Source organism: Polyodon spathula, chromosome 20, assembly GCF_017654505.1.
Source record: "Polyodon spathula isolate WHYD16114869_AA chromosome 20, ASM1765450v1, whole genome shotgun sequence".
NCBI classification, from domain to species: Eukaryota; Metazoa; Chordata; class Actinopteri; order Acipenseriformes; family Polyodontidae; genus Polyodon; species Polyodon spathula.
The window spans coordinates 20,339,710-20,361,819 of NC_054553.1; the positions used below are offsets into that span (position 1 = coordinate 20,339,710).

The window sequence follows — 22,110 nt, forward strand, 5'->3', positions numbered from 1 at the left end:
TGTGTATGTTGTATGGAAAGGTGAGTGCGTTCAGAAGTAATACACCAATGAGTATCGTTCTGCTGAAAACCTTTAAGCTGCCTAACAATAGCATGCAGTTGTAAATTCATAGTGTACACACAACAATATCATTCATTTGAACACAACAATCAACAGAGTACATAGTTTCATTGCTTACCCAACCTACAGCAGCTAATGTATATACATGATCACCTTGCTGCATTGCCATTGGACGGACGGCCTTCAACACCTTTGGTCATATAAGATCCCCAGAGGGGATCAGGATCTGATAAGAAATATTAGTAATATCATGGGGCCCCTGGAATAGGTGGGTGAGTATGGCGTCCCATACCTCAGCAGCCCATTCTACCCCCAACCCACCATATATCCCTTTCTAATTGGTATACCATAGCAGTTCCCATCCTGTAACATCTTTCTTCATGCTGGGAAACATTGACATAATTCATAAGAGCAGTTATTAATGCTCTCATGGATCCTAAGGTTATATTTATAACTTCACTATATTTGTGTATAGCCATAGAATCTTCTGTTAACCGTTTTGCTGCATACATGTGTGTAGCATTGTCAGATTGACAATGAAACTCATCATTTAAGGTGTTTACCTCCAACTTAGCAACTCCAAACCAGCCTGCAGTTTCAGATAACACTGCCCGTCGATGTCTACTGTGGGTGTTGTCACCTGAGGTAACCTTACTCTGTGTTACATAATGCTGTACTGCATTGCTGATTTGGCTCATAAACAGGTGATGTAGAGTGCAGGAAGTAGAACAATTTTTACTAAATAAGTCTACAGAAAAGTTAATGTGGACTTGAATCCGATACCAAACAACATTTTCCAATAAACCCAGAGGTTCCCAAATCTCAATAAGTCCATGTGGTGGAGGTGCATATGTGTGTGGACATTGAGGACATTTATTTTCCCAGTGTACCAAACGTCCAAATGTGACCAGGCCCTTTGACACTGTTCTAGGCCCGCTGTTAGTGTGGGGGTACTTATGGCTCTTTATTTGTACCCATGGCCGATTACTGTCCCCCTGTACCCTTATGACAAACTCCAAGTGTTTGTCTGCTAAACTTTGATTTGTCTCGAATGTAGAACTATTAATCTGCCATAGGCCCAGCTGCCACACTCCATACGGATCCTCTGGACCATGTGTGTGTGGCAGCCAAAGGAAATTTGTTTTGGTGCTGTTTTTAATAGCAGCCCCTCCTTGACATTGAGGATATTTTAGTCTTAGAGTACAATGAGTGATTGACAGCATATATAGGGTCAGTCTTTACTTGTGAAATGAGAGGAACATGTGTGCAGTTTTCATCTAAGGGGTATTCCCTTGTCATACCAATCCATTGTGGAACGCGTTCCATTTCTGGACCAACCTGGTAGTCATTGGAGCTCGCCCTGCTGGAGAAAAATAATTAAGTACACCTCTGCCCCTTGCTGTTTCTCCTTTAATGAGATAACACACAATACATAATATTTCATACAGTTTGTCAGCGTCTTATAAACCCACTGACCTCTATTTCCCTTTTGTATGATTTCCTTCACCTCTATTTCTGGCAGAGAAGATCGAAACATTGGACAAAGTGGGGAATGTTAGTGGATAAATTGCATTCTCTCACTATACCCCGCTTCAACAGGTCCTGTATGATACTATGTACCACCTCTGCAGCCTCTGCTTTGACAGGATACTGACGCTGTGGTAGGTGTGGCTCTCCTTCAATCACAATTTTCACGTCCTCTGTCTTTCCACAGTCATTATAATGCCACGCCCATAAATGTGGATACTCACTAGCTACCCACTGTACTTCCAGTCCCACCTCATTCAAGTCAAACAATTTCAGCGGAGCGAGTCTCCTCTGCTTCCCACAGCAATAATTTTCATTCCAGTCTACAATCGTGTGGGCTCCAGTGTCTATAACGAGTCCCATCTGTGACATAATATCCAACCCTAGAATATTTTGTTTGTGTGTTTTTAAATAATACAGTTCGACATCATCACAGAGCTTGTCTATCTTCAATCGCACCAGTTATGTTTTATATGCAATGTGTGTCCCTCCTCCAGCTCCTTCAGTGATCACATAGTCAGTAGTAAGAGGAACCTGTATGTCAGTGATGGATACACTAGATCCCATATCTATCAGTATTTCACATTGTTGGCCTCCTAACAATGCACTGATAAACATACAGCCATCACCTCCATTACTAACACTACTGACTTTACATGAGGCCTGATCCTGTCAGTCCCGGTAGCCTGGATTACTGGACTTAATGTCTCGTAACATTTTCGTACGTTCTGCATAATCTGCGGGTTTGTCCGCCAATGGGGCAGGCGGTTGGACTTGGGTGATTTGTCTTTGTCCTTTCCCCTCTGCTCCTTCACCCATTCACCAACATGTTTCCTTCAAATGCCCAGGGCGCCCACAATTGGAACATTGCTTGCGCTTTTTTTGGTTATCTTGGGACTGTGCACTTTTGTTGCCCGTACCGACACTCACAAGAAATATGTCCTGGTTTAGCACTTAAAACACTGTCTTATTATACCTCCATAGCTCGTCAGCACTGTGGCTACATCAAATGCAGCAATCTCCATAGCTGCCACTTTCATGTGTTGTCTGTGCTCAATGGCAGTTCCCCAATTAACTACTTTATCATACGTGGCGCCGGGGTCTACCCTAGTATCTATAATTTTCTGAAACTTGGGGCTCAAGCCAGCCTTTAAGATGTCTATAAAGACTGCAGTGCCTTTGTTCACGTCCCCTGGTCCATCGTTGATAGTTAAACCACTCCCTTCTCTAAACATATTCCATTTCATTTGTCTTTGTTTTATTACAAAGGATAATTATATAAAGAACTATTGTCACTATATCCTTTATACCCATTGTTAGAGTATTCAAAACTGTTCAGTCATGAATTGCAACCATAATTGAGAACTGAGCTTAGAATATAAATACAAGCTGATAATTTAAAAGAGAGACTTAAATTGACATACTATGTGATGTGGGTGTAATGGGTCCCGAGTGTAATTCACCCTCCCGACCTCCGGTGGCGTTGTGCATGGGAGATCGAGATCGGGGTGAATGGCCAGAAGATGGCCAGAATGGAAGTTCCGGTTTGGTCTGCCATTTGGTCACAATGCTCAAGCAGGTGGTCACGAGCCCCCTTTCTGCAATCAGCTGTGCTGCATCTGTCGATTGGCTGGGTGCAGGGGTGGGGCTGGGCAGTATTTAGGCTGAGCTGTGCCTGCATTCCATCTCTCTGTTTTGGGGTAGCAACTAGAAGGAAACTGTGCTGCTTGTCTGTGTGTTGCTATTTTGTTTTGTGATCCTGTTCCAGACCCGTTCAGACACTAAGGGAGACCAGATAGGAGACCCTTGATCAGGTGGCTGCCTGTGTTTCGACCCTTCCCTACTTCACCCCCTTGTGAGCTACGGAACAACCCAGACCTTCCAGACGAATTGAATTACCGCGACTTTTGTTAGTGTGTTCGGGACTTGTTTGTATATTTATTTTCTTTTAACCCGGTTCTACCATTGTTGGTGTTACCGGGGGTTTTTTGTGTTATTTTCTTTGCAAATTATTGTTGCCCTACCAAGTAGCTGACTGTGGCTTCGGACCCCTTTTTGTTTTTCAATAAACTACCCTACCCAGGCGCCCTTGTGGGTCCTGAGTTCTGGTTCAGCTCTCTGTGTCTGTGACGTAATTTCCAGTCCTCCAGGAGGCACCACCCACAAATCCGTGACAACATATTTTTAAATGAAGCAGTTGCCTTAATTAATAAGACATAAATATACACATAATTTTTAATAATAGACACCACTTTCTATTTCAGTTAATTGTTATTAATTTTCTGCTTTCGAACATAATACAAAAACAATGAGGGAAAAAAAGAGAAAAACTGCATTAGTGTACAGTGATATCATTGAAAGTAAAATAAGTAAATAAAAATATGTATAGGCTAAATCATCTTATCAGCCATACAGCACACAATCAATAAATAAAAGTACCTGCTTTGGATACACAAAAAGAAAATAAAAAAAATAAGGGGGGAACTGGGTCTCAGACCTCAGAAAATTCAGCCAAGAATAAAAAAAGGAATTAAGGAGAGGGAGCTGTAAGTTGTCAAAATATGAGAGAAAGGGCTGCCATGCAGTATAGAATTTAGTGCTAGATCCATTAAGAATGAATCTAATTTTTTCAAGTTCGAGAAATTGCATGATGTCTCTAACCCAATGAACATGAGAGGACGGGGCAGCTTGCTTCCAATTCATCAAAATAAGGTGGCGAGCCAGAAGAGATGCAAAGGCCAGTGTGCTGGATTGGTATTTGGACAAAAGTAGACCATCCGGTGCAACTCCAAATATCGCTATAAGTGGTATCGGGTCAATGGGCAAATAAAAAATTTGGGAGACACCATTTTCAATAATCGACATTGTGTTTTTAATAATAAACACATTTAATAATGTATAAACAAAACATATAAGGAGAAAGGATATGAAACAGACTTCAACCTATGACAAGCTTCTTAAAGGAATACATCTTTTTAAATGAAGCAGTTGCTATTAATTAATACATGCAGACAATAAATATTCAATGCATTTTTAATATTGTACACTGTATTTTTAATAAGGCATAATTGCAACTTTAGTATCCATGTTAATTTTCATTTTATGTATTGCTATATTTTGTCCTAAACAATTTATTTTCATCACAATTTAAATCATCAGACATTATGTCAATTCATACAGATAAACATTAAAAACAAATATATAATTTATACAATAGATGCTGCTTATGAGCAACTCAGATAAAGACACATTTTTGATGGCTACCAGAAGCATCTACTGTATATAAATAAAAAGATGAATTCAGGAGTTGTAAAACTTACAAAAGATCATCCCGCAGAAAATTGAGATAGTACTTTTTTTTTTTTTTTTTTTGTACTATGTTGCCACATTTTTTCTATGGAGAGTCAATAGAGCTGTGAAAAAAATTGCTAGGTTTTGCAATTTTTTATGTTCACTGGGCATGAGCTGGAGGGGGTAAGAATAGAGCAGAAGAAGAAGAAAGGATCGGTTTAGTAGGACAGGGTGCCGGCTAGGAAGGACTGGACTTAGGACGGAGGAGTGGGCTGAAGCGCTGACTAGTTGCAGACTGGCGGGCCCGGACTTGGAAACTAGGATAGAAAGTGGTCACTGACTGAGGGCGACTATGTCAACACATCCCAGGGGCAAAGGACCCAGAATCTGAAAACAGGATAGAAAGATGGTTGCTGACTGAGGATGACGACGCCGACACGTCCCAGGGACTAAGGACCCAGCAACTGAAGTGGTTATCTCTTAACCACTTCAATACCATGATGTACACACGTACGTCAAATGAAAACCCAATTACAGTATGCTGTACCTGCGTACGTCAAGTTTCACATTCTATTCTATGAGCAGTTTCTCAGTCTAGCATTTCAGGTTTCATTTTCTAAGGCAATGCTAGTACTGTGGAATGTGCAATGAAAGTCAAGGAAGTGACAGGTGAAATTTGTATCCAATTGTGTGTCATGGATATGTGTTTTAAATTAAAGTTTTTTTTTATTTATTATTAGTTTTACTTGTTTAGTTGTAGTTCATATAGTTTTTAGTGAAAGCTAAACATGGCAACATACGTGAAGAGCAACAACGGGAGTGATGAAGATTTTGAAGTTGGTTCGGAGGATTTTGATACCAGCGACAGTGATGCTGACTTATCACTCAGCGATGATGTTGAAGTGGAGCCAAGAACAGCAGGGGACTGGGTGTTTATTACTGATTTTTTCAAACTGTGTTTTTTCATTAACCCTTTATGCTCCTGTGTACTACATACCCATGTTCAATAGAGATAAAAACACGTTTTTTATTTTTTGTTTAAACAATGAAAACAAAAACACTGCTAATAACGTATCCAACCAAGCTATTTCAGTTTTTATTTTTAGTGAATTTTCTACACATTTCTAGAACACACATTTTTTTTTCACTTGGAAGTTTTGGGGTAGGATGTGTGGAAAAACTATTTTAATGCATTTTAATTCCAAGCTATAAGGCAATAAACGGTGAAAATTTTGAAAGGGGGTGTAGACTTTCTATATGCACTGTGTGTATATATGTATGTATATCTATATCTATGTTGTAGTCAAAAGTTTGCATGGAAATTTATAATTTCTAGAAATTTCTTAAACAAAGTATAGGAAAACTTTAATAGAAAAATCCATTGGGATTTGAATGCACTGTATCCATATGTGACAAGGACTTGAGCACAGTGCTGTGGATCACAACTAGTACTGTCTTCTCAAATTCCTGTTTTATTATAGCTGCAAACTTAGCCCGTGTCACAATTTGTTTTTCTCCTGTAGCTCTACTTCTACATCTAGTGGCCACTTGAGGTTAATGCATCAATTCAGTCAAAATAACTTGCTGAAAAAGTTCAACTGAGTTCAGGAAGATCTGTCTTCATTTACTGTGTTTTGCCTCTTCAACAAGGAATACAAGAAGAACAAGAGTGCTTAAATTTTCTAATATGTCCACAGATAATAAAACATTGTTTTATATGTGATATTGGTGTTTAGAGCTTTGAATGGTGCTGTATGGTGTTCACTGTAGTTTTCCTTCAACCTTTATTCTGACTTGATGGAGTAACTAGCGTGACCCCCAATAATGACAGTTATAATGCCACAAAACTTGGTATCAACGTCAATTCATACTGTTAAATACTGAATTACGATTCATTCTTCAATCTCAAGTCATCATGCAATACTATGCCTGAACATAAAGAATTTGAAACAAGTGCAGTAGCCTGTACACAATCCATAGTAAACAGATAATTAAATAGGCTCATTGATACATTTTTATATCTAGTTTGCCAGCCTTGTCAAATAAGAATTTGGTCCTTTACGCATCACATTTTTATACAGCTGATCATTTTGGTCTAGCTTTGAACATGGGGAATGTTTAGTCAGACATAATCAACATTTTGCTTTAAATTGACTGTGCCAGACTGTAATGGCTTAAGGCTGACAGTGTGTCCATTATTCTTGCTGTAATTAAACAATGTGTATTCAATAGGACTTCACATTTAGAATAAGGGACCATCCATATAAAGATGTGATAAAAATGGGCCTAGTTATAAGCAAAATAAACCAGTGAGCCCTGTAAAGAGAAATGTGGCTAAATTAAACAAGCCACAGCAAACTTGATCAAGAGTACAGGGTATATAAATCAATAATCTGGTTTTCTCCACCCACTAGTGGTGATATGAGGGATTACAAAATAATTAAAAAAAATACAAAAAATACAAAACCAATTGCATCTATATTCCTATACTATATACATTTTTCCCAGTTTTACTGTCAATCTCTCCTAATATACCCACACATAATAAATATTGTGTTGTATGTGATATTAGGGTTTTTTTTTTTTTTTTTTTTTTTTTTTTTTTTTTTAGAATGGCACTGAAACAACTGGGATAGCTGTGGCAATATCCTGAGATTTCCTATAATGCTAGTTTCTGAATAGGGTAGTCAATGTAGTTTTATTATTTTCACCTGAGTGAATACCATGACTCTCAATTCTTCAGATTATCTTTTCTTTCTATATTTTGGATCATTATTACTTCAATGCAAGTAGTTTCTACATGAGTTATATAAATGTTTTGTTTTCAGAATACAAGAATAATATCATTCCATCGTTTCAAACAGGGATCGGCAAGGTGTCCATACACGGACACCAGTGTCCGTGGTAAGAAGTTTGAGGTCCATGGTAATTTATTTTAAAAAAGTACGATTTACAATCTGTTGAAAAAAAGACATGATTTATCTATGTACATATTGCAATTGCGATGCGAACAGGTTAGATTTGGCCTCTGCTACTACCCGTAAACTGACAAAGACAATATTCTACCGTAACTATGGTTACTGCAGAATCTTGATGACACTGAACCGCCTACTGAAGCCTTGTTATACAATCCGATTAAGCATTAGTTACATTCACGTTGTGCACTGTTTTCTACTTCTTAACATTTAAAAAAACATGGCATCGAAATTTTTAAAAAAAAGATCGTTCAACCCAGCTTGGGAAAGAGAATATTTCATTTTTGAAAGACCCACAGATTATTTTAAGATGTGGCCAAGTAATGAAACAACTCAAGTAAACAGTAGCTCGCGTTGATGCTGAAAAATGGTGCAAAAAAATATCTAAGACTTCAAACATGTCGAGTGTAGAGAACGATAGATTCATCAGGGAGGCCAAAGCCAACAGAGGAAGCCAGACAGTCAATGACAGACTTTGTTAACCTCAATCTCAAAGATGCACAGAATGATCTTTGCCTTGCCTACAGTTTAGCAAAAGCCAAACTGCCATTTACAGCAGGCGTCGTTTTCAAAGAAATTGCTGAAAAAATTGACCCAAACTCTGCTCCTTTTCAAAGACTGCTTTGCAGTGCAAAAACTGTGTCAAGAAACACCGAGGATTTAGGTGGCTATCTTTACAGTGAAACTGTTCAAGCAGCAGTAGACGCACCGTTTGTAAACTTAATGTGCGACGAGAGTACTGACCACAGTGACACGAGTCAAATAATAATTTATCATCGTTTTGTGAATGCTGACGCAGGTGAAATTCGCTCTGAGTTTTTGAGCATAATTGAAATAACCGAGCGTTGTAATGCACAAAATCTGAGTGAAGCCATCGTTGGTTGTTTGGAAAATGACCGAAACAAGTACCCTGTAGAGAAAATTGTGGGATTTACATCGGACGGGGCATCTGTAATTCTAGCCCAACGTGAAAGTGTTTCAAGGCGACTGAAAGATCGCTATGGCGATTTATTTGTCCAGCACTGTATGACTCATCGCCAAGTCTTAATGGCTAAAGACGCTGAATCAGTCATACCTGACTGTGGAAGACAGGATCAAAGTGACACTGAGACATTTCAGTGTGGTTTCAAGAAAAAAGGAGTTTAGACAGATCTGTGAGCTGAATGAAGAGGAATACTCAAACCTGGTTAACTACAAAAAAATTGCTGGTTAAGTTTGGCTGCCTGTGTTGAGAGGTTTGAGTTACTGTGGGATTCTCTAGTGCAAGACTTTGAGAGAGAGGCATTTGGGAATGGGTCACCGAGTTATAGAACAAGTTGCCAGAATATCCATGACATGCTACAATCTCCTAAATTCATTCTATATCTAAGCTTCTGGAAGTGGGTTTTGCCACTTCTCGCATCAATAAATCTAGCGCTGCAGAAAGAGAACTCAAATCTATACAACGCATACTGTTCTCTGGAGGAATACTGCAAGGTAATTTTGAAGCCGTTTAAACAGCCTTCAAATGAGGATTCTACCCGGGAATCTGTCATAACTCCAAGCGACCTGTCTATCCCTAGTGTCAAGGTCACAGAGATACTGAGGCAGTGTGAGGAGCAGCACTACTTGCCAGAAACGGAGATTGCTAAGGTAAAAGCAACGTTCATTGAATATGCAAAAAAACTTGAACAGGCATTCAAGTCCAGGTTTCCTGAAAAAGAGCTGGTGAAATGCATGCTTTATTTGGACCCCTGCAACCAAAAGCCACCAGTCTCAGAAATTCCAAAACTTGCTGCAAGATTTATAAGGCACATTAACTCCAGCAAAGTTGAAATCCAATATACATTGTACTGCGGGGATAAGGCTGTGAAGACACTTTTCAACTCAGACTGCTGTGGCAGTGACTTTACCAAAGTATGGTGTACTTTGTTTAAGTCAAGTAGTGAGGATGAATACAGTGAACTAGCAAGGCTGTCACTTCTTTTACTGCCACTGAGCCCTGACACCTGTTGCTGCGAACGAGGCTTCAGCCCCATGAATTCAATTAAAACATCCACAAGGAATCGCGTTGAGAACTGTCGTGTTGATGCATGTCTACGTATTGCAACTGCAACAAGCACAAAGGACTTCGACGTAGCTGCGGCGGCGGCAAGGTACATTCAAAAACGCTAAGCGAGTTCAATTTATTATTATTATTATTATTATTATTATTATTATTATTATTATTATTATTATTAGTAGTATTATTATTCCTAGACAACTACTGTAGCAATATACAGTTGTGCTGCTCTTCATTGATATTCGTGTGCTTATCTCCTCTATATATATGGGAGAATGTAATGTGCTTTAAATCGGACTGTGCTCTGCTGTTTGCTATACACCCCCCATGTCCGTCACTGAGTCCGGTAATTTTGTTAAGTGTCCTTCGCGCAACTTGGTGGTGCCGACCCCTGATTTCAAACAGAAACTAGATTAGCCAAAAGGTTTATGTAGAGTCGTTATTTGAACTTGGCTGGAATCCCTGCATAACTTAATAATGCTGAACTGTGACAGAGAGCGAATGAATCCTAGTCAATAATCTCCCTCCTGACCTGTGACAGCGCTGTATAACAGAAACAGTGTGCCCTGTACTGGATGGTGTGGCAGTTCATTCCAGCATTAGTCGGAAGCCAGCCATCCAGGATGTGGACGGAGTCACAATGGCTGAAGTCATCGCCCTAATGTGGTATGTGATGTATCAGTCATGGTTTGGAGGAGATGTGATTGAACTAGATTGGCAGGGGGCGTAACAATGCAATCTGTTCATTCGTTATAGTTGCTGAGAGGACCCGTTTAGGAAACTGAAGTAATTAATTGCTGTGAGTGTTTCATGTTTTGTTTGTTTCATTGTGCTAACGTTTTTTCTTTTGTCACTGTCAGTTGGTGAACACAAACCGGGAACTGTCACTATTAGCCAGCACCAAAACCCAGACTACACTGCACCACTGTTTCATGAACTGTTGTCTTTCACCCCACCTGCACTCGAGCACTCACTGTCTGGAGAAGTGATCGTGTCTGTGTTTGGTGTTGTTATAACGTGTCATTATTTCAAGACTGAACCCTTGTTTTGCACGGAGCGATACACATGGCTATGTAGAGCTTATTATTTAAGTGTTGTTGACATGCAACCCAGCCACATAAAGGACCTGTTTTATTGAACTTTCATTGTCTTGTGTGTGTTATTCCTCAGCACTGCACCAACTCCACCTGCGCACTGCAAGCCATTTTGCCACACGAACCCATCATTTATATAATTAAAACTGGAGCTTTTCTACATGTATATCATTTTCATTATTGCACTGGGGGTGTCAGCCATCTCTACAACAAATGCACAGAATCAAATACACCAATGGCACAGAATGACAAAAAAATGGGCAGTGACAAAAAAAAAAAAAAATTGTATTATTCTACTCCTAATTATTCAGAGTGAGAATGGTTATTTTGCCTTGTTCAATAGCCGGCAGGTAACTTGTAGAGTTGGAATGTCCTCACTATCCGTGATTTGAACAGGCCTTCAGCCGTGGAGCAGGCTCCCAGGGAAGGAGAATCAAGTCCATGTTACATGCACCCTACATACTGCTCTATGTGTAAACAGCTTTGTCACTGTGCCTCTTTGAAATGAGAAGATCAGTTTGGATAAGAGGTATTACTGTAAAAGCAGTATGGTAGACCTTTAAACACCCTGCACATGCTAGTGGATTATGGCTATAAATGGTGAATATATCAAATGCTGTTTTAACTTATGAGGAAGTCAGTAAACTCAAATCAAAGAAATTTCAGACAGAAACATTAGTCTGGTGGACAGTCTTAAGACAGCTATTGAAAATGATTTGTTGTAAAAAAAAGATTTGTCCGCTATCTAGCCTCAGAAATGCTTTTAGCTTGACTCATTTATTAAAATTAAAATTAAAATTAAAATGTCTTGGAAGAACTACAATGGCATTAGCTTGCAACCATTACAAAATGTATAGCAGCACTCCATAATTCTGAAAATAGCAGCAACTTCGTTCCTGATCCAGTGTGAACAGTCATGAAGCCAGGGTGCTGCCTGTCTGTCTGGTGAAACTGTGTCTAAAAACACATCTACCTACCAAATTACCAAGAAAAAAAAAACAACTTTACATAAAAAAGTCATGTTCATTGAAATAAAAAGCAGACCAGAGCTATCTTTTTTCTTTTTAAAACCTCTGATTGGGATGTATTCAGCATTCAGGCCTGTGAAGCTTCCTGCATTCTGTCTGACTGACCCTCTGGCACATCCCTGAAAGGAGGTCATTTTTATGTTGTCACTGTCCTGTGGTAAAGTCGAAACACGTTGAGCGAGTGCAGCCGCTTCCAGAGCCGCGATTCCAGCTGCATGTCGTGATTGGCGTAGAAAACCAGCGGCTTTTTCACTCGATCAAAGTAATGATCTGAAAAGGCCCTGTAATTGTCTGTGATAAAGCCATAAGCAGACACCTGGGAAAAGAAAAGCAGTGTTTTTTAGTTTGCTGGCAAAGTAATTTTGCAATAGTGACTGCCAACACATTCAATGTGGTGCCAAGTGAAAAGGCATTTGAGTCAATGACAAGCCAAACTGCTACAGAGGCAGAAAATCCAGAGAGGAGAAAAAAGTACATTTATGCAATTAAATACAAGAGGAAAGGTAAAAGCTTCACGCTGCATTAATAATTTTTTCACTTTATAATAACTGATATATTACCCCCCCCCCCCCCCCCCCCCCCCCCCCCCCCCCCATTCTGCATAACTAGAAAACTTGCAGAGGCATGATGTCAAATGTTAGTTACGTACATCACGAGCCATGACTAAAATATTAAATTTTGTGCAATCAGTATCATGGATTTCCTCTTTGCTCAACCTATTAAAATATAGTATTTGTGATGTACATGGAAAAATTAATCATAGCCTATATATATATATATATTAATATATAATATATATATAATATTATATATATATAACTAGACAGCTAAGATAGATCGTTTTATTGAATAATATTATATAACTTATTATAACATTACATTTCACAATCATAATCAACAATCGTCTTAAAACATTACTATTTTTTAACTACATTAATAAATACATACTCTCTCTCTATATATATATATCGATAGACAGAGCTAAGATAGATAGTTTTAAAATAACTTATTATAACACTACGATCACTATAAATACAGCAATCACATCCCCTGTCAGAACATCAGTTACTTTATTTTTTCTGCTTTTTATGACTGCTAGTTTGGATCCCTAAACATATCTACCAAAAGCCCAAACAGTGGCTGCAGTCTGGGGCAGTACATAAAACAATGAAACAGTCTCTCTCTGCAAACAGTAGGGGCACTTGCCTTCAACTCCTGGATTAATAATCACCATAAAGGAGTTTGTGGCTATGATCGTGTGTAGCATCTCCATTTTTTTCTGAAGTGGTGGCTTAAACAGTGCCCTCCAAACTGGAACTATAGCTTCCTCTACACCCTTTCTCTCTCTCCAGTGTGTGTCTGGCACTTCTCTAATGGCTTTGTAGTGGGTGACTTCCACACAAAGCCTATAAAAATCCCTTTTCTCTGAAGAACAGAAACAAAAACTCCAGAGAGTCCCAAAGCACAGGAGATGCCCTGGTTCATCACAGCTTTGGTCTACAGCTGGCCCAGCCTGCAACTTGAACACTGGAGGCTCTATTTCTAGAGTAGAATTCCCAGAAAGAAACTCACTCAGGATCCCCAAACCTGTTCCTGCTAACTCCACTCACAGATGCATTAACAACAAGTTGATAAACTGCACTGATCTGACCCCCCAACTCAGAGGACAGAGAATCTGCACTCTTCCACTCTCTGCTTTCTAAATCTATTACATGCCTAATCGTAGTAACCCCCATGTTAACCAACAAAGACAAAAAACTATTAGACTCTAAAATGGGACATAACAAAGCAGGGTTGTGAATTAAAGGCTCCTCTAGGAGCCAATATAGCCCTACCGACAAAGTTCTTCCTCACTGCCATCGTGTGCAATGTAAGCAGCATCCCACGATAAAACACAGGTAAACAGGACAAGGCCAGCTTGCTTTTGTTCATTAACAGCAGCTCTCTGTCAAAATTCAGCCCTCCCACCCTGTGAAGGAAAGCAAAAGCAATATCCTCTGTAGCAGAGGGCCAGTAGCGTACAGCAACCACTGTAGAGTCTAAAAGCAGCCATCCTACTAGCAAGATCAAATCAGACTCTGCCCCCCTTCCTCTAATTGTAAGTAGAGCACACTTTGCTTCACCCAGTGCAGCCCATCCCCCCAAAAAAATTAATAAATAAAAAATCTAGCAGCATTCTCTGGATTTCATTTGAACATAGATGGATACGCACCTTAACCTATGTCAAAGCATTGAAACAACCAGATTATTAATTATTAAAACTACCGCTATACCTCTAACAAAAACCACCTCCAACACTGCATTCTCCCCTTCACCTGATCAAACACTCCCTCCCAGTTCTCTAGTGCTGTACCCTCTCTTCCCAAGAGCATGCAGAGATGCCGAAACATCCTCTTGTTCCACTGCAGCTCCTCCGGTAAATCTGGTACCCTCCCAATCACCCATCAAAAAAGTGTTGCTTTTAGCCCAATTAAGACGAGCAGAAGACACTCTCTCAAAGATATCCTGGCAGTAACTCAAAGCCTTAATATCCTGACTATTTGTCACAATCACTGCTATGTCATCTGCATAGGCCACTACTTTAAACAACTACTACTACTTTGGGATGTTTGGAATAGAAAGGACATGTAAAAGCTGCCTGAGTTTCTCAATAAGTGGCTCAATGGAGAAGGAATATAACATCCCAGACAGAGAGCACCCTTGACGGATGCCTCTCTGCACTAGGAAAGGAGAGCTCAACACACCATTTACTTTCAGCAAACTGAACACGTTATTATAGAGCAACTGAATTTTCTCCACACAATTAGACCTTAAACCAAATTCTCTAAAAACATTAAATAAATATTTATGGTCTACCTGATCAAACGCTTTTTCTTGATCCAGGGAAATTATTCTAGCTTTAAAATCAAAAAGCTTGGAGGCTGCTATTAGATCCCAAATTAAAAACACATTATCAAAAATAGATCTGTTGGGTAAACAACAGGATTGATTGGGGTGCACAATACAGTCCATAACAGTTCTCAGGCGGTTTGCCAGTGACTTAGACAAGATTTTATAATGACAGCAAATAATAAACAACCTTTTTCTCCAACCTCAAAAAGTACTGAGTTGAGGCATCCACCTGTCAAAGATTTTGAAACCTGGAGCGCACCAGCGCCCCCTGTACCCGTACATCAAACAGATCATTCAAGTTTTTTGGGGGCTTTTCTAGCTTTCAAACAGCTTGTTTCATAGCCAGACTGCAGAGCTCTATGCAGAGCTCTCTCATGACTATAGCAGTGCTCTGTGCAGCGTGTTCAGTGTACTGTTGACAAAGCAACTTCACCTGCACTTTTACCACATCCCACCACTGCCTTAATGAAGAGAATGCCTGTTTTTGCCCCCTCCATCTTTCCCAAAAAAATGTAAAACATTTTATAAAGTGTGTATCTTGTAACAGTTTTATGTTAAAGTGCCAATATGACTTATACATTCCTGGTGAGGGAATAATAATTGTTAAATAGACCATACTATGGTCTGAAAACCCAACTGGAAGAATAGAACAATGTGCAACTAAATTTAACTAGTGTTTAAACCTATAAAATCTGTCCAATCTCGCCAAAGATGCCAGCCCAGGAGACCCTTTTGCCCATGTGTACTGTCTGTCATTAGGGTGCAGATTCCTCCAAGTATCCACCAGTTCATGTAGTGTTAACACAACACGCAGCTCCTTGACTGAGCTGGGGTGAGGCTCTGAGCTGTTCCTATCTAATTGCTCATTTTCAGTGCAGCTGAAACCCCCAGCCAACAGAACAATCTTCTCAGACTGATACTGAGCCAGAACTCCATTCAGGGTTTTAAAAAAAAAAAAAACCTACCCTCTCTCTTCTGTCATTTGGAGCATACATGTTAATAAAAACTGAAGTTGTACTTCCACCCATACCTGATCCGTTAATAATCGTCCTTTAATTACTTGTATTACTTTAAAGGAATCTAGAGTAAAACATTCTGCAAATAAAATGGCTACTCCTGCACTAAAATTAGAGCCATGGCAGAGAATGGCTGTCCCCTCTCTCACTGACCCAGTCTGTCTGATTTTTATCATCAGTGTGTGTCTCCTGGAGAAAACTGACATGCACTCTTTTTTTTTTTTAAATTAAATACTCAAAAAGAGACACTTTACTGTATCTCTACATCCATTCACATTCAGAGTCCCCATGCTATGGTTTTGCGTTGAGAGAGTATAAAGAAAAGTATGAGGACACATAATTAGAAAAAAACACCAAGTATACAGGAACAAGTACTTGAAGCTGTTTAAACATTATCACTGCGTTTTTAGAGTAGCGCACACTTTACTCATCACATTCTTCAATCTATCTCTCTTTTTTCTATCCCTAAAGATTCAGCGTTGCGCATCACCTCCTGAGCCGAGCTCAGAAACAGCTTGAGATCAGGAAAGTGATCTATCTTACTTATCCCCCTCCTTCCTTTAATAATTTTTAAAAAAGCTTGAATACTCTCAGCGCTGTACCCTCCTCTCAATTGCTGACTAGCTGACAGCTCGTAAGTGAAAGAGGAGTCGGTGTCACTGCCTTCTTCATCATTCACCGTGCTGTCTTCAAATCACACTGTTCTCACTTTTCAGACTTTCTAGTCCCTCTCTCTTTCAGAAAAGTGCCCACGTTTTGCAGCACACTGGTGCTTCAATCGCTCTTCCTATTGGGGAATTTAAATTCACCCAAATCCTTGTTTACTTCTCCCCCATCTATCTCTTCCCCTGAAACCACCACTCCCTGATTTCTACTCTGAGGAGTACCTTGTTAATCCAGTACTTCACCCCCCCTTATGTCTTCCTGTACAGCAGTTCTACACTTCACCCCACCCCCCCTTATGTCTTCCTGTACGGCAGTTCTACACTTCACCCCACCCCCCCTTACGTCTTTTTGTACGGCAGTTCTAACCTGCGCTCCTAGCTCTGCGGGATCACCGTGGAGATTTTCTTACTTGCCAGTTCCCCAGCCCCCTAACAATCCCTGTTGCCTCAAACCACCTCTCTGTCCTCCTGCATCCCCTGAGGCTCATTGTCATCACTTTCCCCTTCACCTCCCAAATCCTCTACCACATTCCCTGCTTGCCCAAGTGTGGTCAAAACAGCAAACAAGAGCTTCCTGTCTCTCTCATCTTAATCCTTCTGAAGTAGTCTCTTGACTCATGAGCTTTCCTCCACTGGATCTTTTTCCCGACCTGTGCCGTTCTGTTGCGTGCGCCCTGACTTTCACGACCGTTTGCTTGGCTGAGGTTTGCTATTGACTCAGACAACGGGTGGGTGCTCCTTTGGCCTATGGTTGCGTTTCTTGTCGCTGCCTTTTTCAGTACCGTCTCTGCTCTCCAGCTGGGAGCCCACCCCGAAGGCTTGTCCCCTCACTTAGATCAGACCATTGCCATTGTATGTTGCCTGCTTTTAGCGACTTTCTCGGTGGAGGAAACTTTCTTGTGAATGTGGTGGGTGTACTGTCGTGAGTTTCTAATAAATTAGTGCTCTGAGGCTTATTCTAAAAGTTTTAAATTTAAACTAGGGGATTTCTGGGGGTGACCATGACGAGAAGTAAGTCATATTGGTATGAGAAATAGGCGAAAAATATTGATATTGATTCTCATTTACGTAGCTTTTTACTTTCCTTTGTATTTTCGTGGAGAATCCCTCACTCACTCTGAGCTCCGCACTCTGCACACACACTGCAAGCACTCCCAACAGACAGACAGCAATAGTAGATAGATAGATATAGATAGATGATATTCTCAGTAACTCTTATTAAATAATATACTAACCAAGTTTATGACATTTGAATAGAGGGCCATTCGACAATAATGAACATGATGGGCACAGACCTCCTGTGGAAGGGCCGGAGTTGCCCATTCCATCAGTCAGCCTCCTCTTACCTCATCACAGGCATGGAGTGCAGTCATCAGGATGAGCGCCCCCGTGCTGGGCATATAGACGTGTCCGTATGCCAGCTTCAGCAACTGGGACTTCAAGAACCTAACAACAATAAAGAACAACTCGTCTCCCAAGTCCTTCCTTCTTTCCATCCATCCTTCCTGCGTTACAGAAAACAGGACCCTTCTCCAGCCTTACTATTACGTCTTACTATTGTACGCTGCTTTTTTTTCCCGTTTTGGATCATATGTGTACCAAGCCATGAGAGTGGGCTGCACCTCTGCCGGCCACCACACTAAAAGCCTAGGGGGGACTACAGCCCTCACCTCACTCTGTCACGCCTGCGCCGCTCGTCGCTCGCGCCCCACCTGTCCTACTGTACCCGTGACCCAGTGTCCCCCCCTAGCTAGGGGAGACGCAGGCATCGCGCAGCTACGTATGAGATAGCCTAGTGTCGTTTGTTCTTTCCTCGAGTAAGTTCTATTAAATAATTCTAGCTCACACCCCCTTAACACGGTCCCTCGTGTCTGCCCTTCTCGTCGTTAGTTCTTTCCATTCCGTAATTTTCACTTGCACCTTTGTCCTATGAGGCATTCGTACACTATCCTGCCTATGGATTTTTGGGGCGCCATCCATGACGCCTTGGACAGTTGGGCAGGCGTTGGCCCTTATCCAGGTCCGCTTCTCTCCTCCCCCAGGCGGTTTTGTGCGTCATCAGGTATGAGCCGCCCTCCTCCATCCGTGCTCGGGCATCGAGTACCTTTTAGCTATGGGCCGTCGTTTTCTAGCCCTGGCTCAGCAACGGGGGCCCTTTTTTGCTTCTTTGAACCTGCCTCATTCGAACCTTTTCTCCCGTAACTCCCCACCTGTCAACCGTGGCTTATTTGTGTTATTTCTGCATATCGTTCGAATTTAAGTCAGAGGGGATGGAGTAAGCACTTTAACCTTTTGCCATATGGGGACAATTTGGGGGGGGGGGGGAGGGGTGTGGGGGGGGGGGTGGGAGGGGTGGGGGGGGGGGGGGGGGGGGGAGGGGGTGGGGGGGTGGGGGGGGGGGGGAAGGGGGGGGGCGGGGGGTGGTAGGGGGGGGGGGGGGGGGGGTTGGGGGGGGGGGGGGGGGGGGGGTTTGGGGGGGGGGGGTTGGGGGGGGGGGGGGGGGGGGGGGGGGGGGGGGGGGGGGGGGGGGGGGGGGGGGCGGGGGGGGGGGGGGGGTGGGGGGGGGGGGGGGAGGGGGGGGCTTTGTAAGAGCACTCCTTGCCTAAGTGAATACCTTGTCCTCCGATGCCTCCCATTTCCCTTCCCCCCAACTTGTTGTTTGTCTTTTGGGTGGGGGGGGGGGGGGGGGGGGGGGGGGGGGGGGGGGGGGGGGGGGGGGGGGGGGGGGGGGGGGGGGGGGGGGGGGAGGGGGTGGGGAGGGGGGGGGGGGGGGGGGGGTGAGGGGGGGGGGGGGCGGGGGGGGGGGGGGGGGGGGGGGGGGGGGGGGGGGGCGGGGGGGGGGGGGGGAGGGGGGGGGGGGGGGGGGGGGGGGGGGGGGGGGGGGGGGGGGGGAGGGGGGGGGGGGGGGGGGGGGGGGGGGGGGGGGGGGGGGGAGGGGGGGGGGGGGGGGGGGGGTGGGGGTGGGGGGGGGGGGGGGGAGGGGGGGGGGGGGTGGGGGGGGGGGGGGGGGGGGGCGGGGGGGGGGGGGGGGTGGGTGGGGGGGGGGGGGGGGGGGGGGGGTTTGGGAGGGGGGGGGGGGGGGGGGGGGGGGGGACCTATCTGTTTGTCCCTCCCCAAACTGTCCGCTGCATTTATGCAACTTTCTAGTTGTTACTTTGTTGTCTCAGCAGCAGCTGCAAGATTTACATCACAGCAGAGCATAGACTGCAATTCCCAAAGTGCATTACAAAACAACTGCCATTCCCCGAGTGCATTACAAAACAACTGCAATTCCCAGAGTGCATTACAAAACAACTGCAATTCCTAGAGTGCATTGCAAAACAGAGCAGGGGAATTTGTTGAATGGTACAGGTAAAGTCGTGATTAGACGCAGTACTGATCAGACAAGATGAGCTGGACAGGGAGAGAGAGCTGGGCATGGAGACAGACAGTGAGATGGAAAGGGAGACAGAGAGAAAGCTGGGCAGGCAGACAGAGACAGAGGTGGAAAGGGAGACAGAGAGAGGGCTGGGCAGGGAGCCTGTGAGAGTACTGCAAGTACCACCACTTTTTTTCCCCCATTTCAAGCACTGCCCCTACCTATCATTAGCTTTAGCAACATTATCACTGGTCTCCCTACCATTCACATTTTACAAGCACCATGTGTATTTTCGGAACGTTTACAATTCCTTCTTGCTGATACATTCTGCTGAGTGAGTTCATGAAAGTAGTAACACAGTACCAGGAATAGCACTTTTCTTAAGCTATGGTGGCAAAAATCCACCAGGTAATATATATATATTAGAAACAATTATAGAACAAAAAGATCTTCAATGACCAGTGTTTCTCCTGCTAATCAGACCGGATTTGAAATCCCTCTCACTCTTTTGGTATACTGCAAGTATTGTTTTTAAATGCCCCTAACAAAAGGCATTGGAATAAAATGACAGAGGGGCTTGGTTGATGCTGTGGATGAATGTTCTAGCCTTTCAGTAATTTTGCCAGTAGACTGAATGGCACAGAGGGGTGGTTCAAGTCATGCTTTCTGTGTTGTATGGGGAAGCTCACATACCAGTCTGCACCATGCCATGCTGTAGACAATGCAACCACCCCTCACCTACCATGAGCAATAGCTTTCCCTGATGGGTGATCTTATATTCCCTTAGGTTGAAGAGATGAAAAGGTGCTGCCCAGGTAGCTGGGTAATGACACCCTTCTAGGATGCAAGTACTTACTGATCGTCTTTATCGTGTCCACTGGGGACCGGGACCCCCTGAATCGCAGAGTGCAGCATCACATAATCCCGCACCTCAGACGGGATGAAAATGTAGCGGATATCCTGCAACACACAATCCAATAAGCTCACTTAGGGAAGAAACTATTTTATACTGGAAGAAAATATTACATTGAAGAGGGGTAGTGTCATAGAGAGGAGTGCTGATGAGAGCCAAGCTGGAAATGACACTTGCTACAGTCAGCCAGCAGGTGCCCTCAGAGCTTTCCCTCACTGTTCTGTAAATGAACACCTAACCTGAACTCCCTCTGCTACAGCTGAGACTGCCAATTGTGTTGAATTGTGCCAGATTTGTCAGACTTTAAAAGTACAATTTTATTTGTGAGCCAAATGTGACTCTAACAACATGTTCTTACAATGAAAACAGACCAGGTTAGGAAGATGTGCCCATGAATTCTCTCTACTGCTGTGGGGAGCCATAGATTCAGAAACATGTACAGAGTTTTAAATATTGGGACTGGTTATTCAATTCAGAACCACACTCTGACTGGATGCTTTACTTTGATATCCCTTCATAGATCAGATCATACCAGCCTTGGCAGTTCCCATTGCAGAAACACATGCAGGGCTAAAATGAAAGAATGTCCCACTCAGTTATTCTACAAAATGATTTGGTATGAATTAAAATAATTTGTGAAGAGGCTTCAGCGATACCAAGATATTTGATAAGCAAGAGGTCAGGATAGGAACAAAGCAGCACATGCTGAGCCCGCAGTTGTTGTGCATGTATTCACCTGTCACTACTGCACTGTGTTAGCATGCAACGCTTGAGGAGAGCCAGGACGCTGCTCTGTTACCTGCTCCTGTGGGATTTTGTGAAAGCCAAACGACCTGTAGGCAATCAGGGAATTCTTCATGGTGTTGGTGGTGAAACCGTAGAAGGAGGTTTTAGTGCCAACGTCCTCTTCAAAACCTTTGATCACTGCTCCGTTTAACCTGAAGCACAAACAATCCCTGCTGATTAGTGCGAGGGACAATATGACAAAATAAAAAACGAGAATCTTTTACCTGTTATTGCCTTTCTGTTTCACACAGGGAGGTCTGAGAGCTCAGAGTTTATGGAATGAATGTTAAAAAGCCTCTCTGCTGTTACCTGCTTTTTGTTGAAGGATTAGTTCCTACACATGGTATTTAAAGAAAGGAATTCAGATCTGCCAAGTGTAAAGTCTAACCTATTAATGTTTAGAATGAAGAAGCTGGGTAGTGAACAAAACTAAAGGAAGGTTGAAACTTTAATGTTGCAAGCTC

General features: G+C 42.6%; 1 protein-coding gene across 1 annotated transcript in view; it reads right to left on the bottom strand.

Moving 5' to 3' along the window:
- Positions 1-8,422: 8,422 nt before the first annotated feature.
- Positions 8,423-22,110, bottom strand: part of st6galnac2 (ST6 (alpha-N-acetyl-neuraminyl-2,3-beta-galactosyl-1,3)-N-acetylgalactosaminide alpha-2,6-sialyltransferase 2) — a 50,386-nt gene continuing 36,698 nt past the window's right edge. The window contains exons 6-9 of the mRNA XM_041221034.1: positions 21,660-21,798; positions 20,804-20,907; positions 17,936-18,035; positions 8,423-12,332 (exon numbers count right to left, since the gene is read on the bottom strand). Of these exons, the coding sequence (XP_041076968.1) occupies positions 12,153-12,332; positions 17,936-18,035; positions 20,804-20,907; positions 21,660-21,798 (523 nt within the window). The 3' untranslated portion in view covers positions 8,423-12,152. The remainder of the gene's footprint in view (positions 12,333-17,935; positions 18,036-20,803; positions 20,908-21,659; positions 21,799-22,110) is intronic.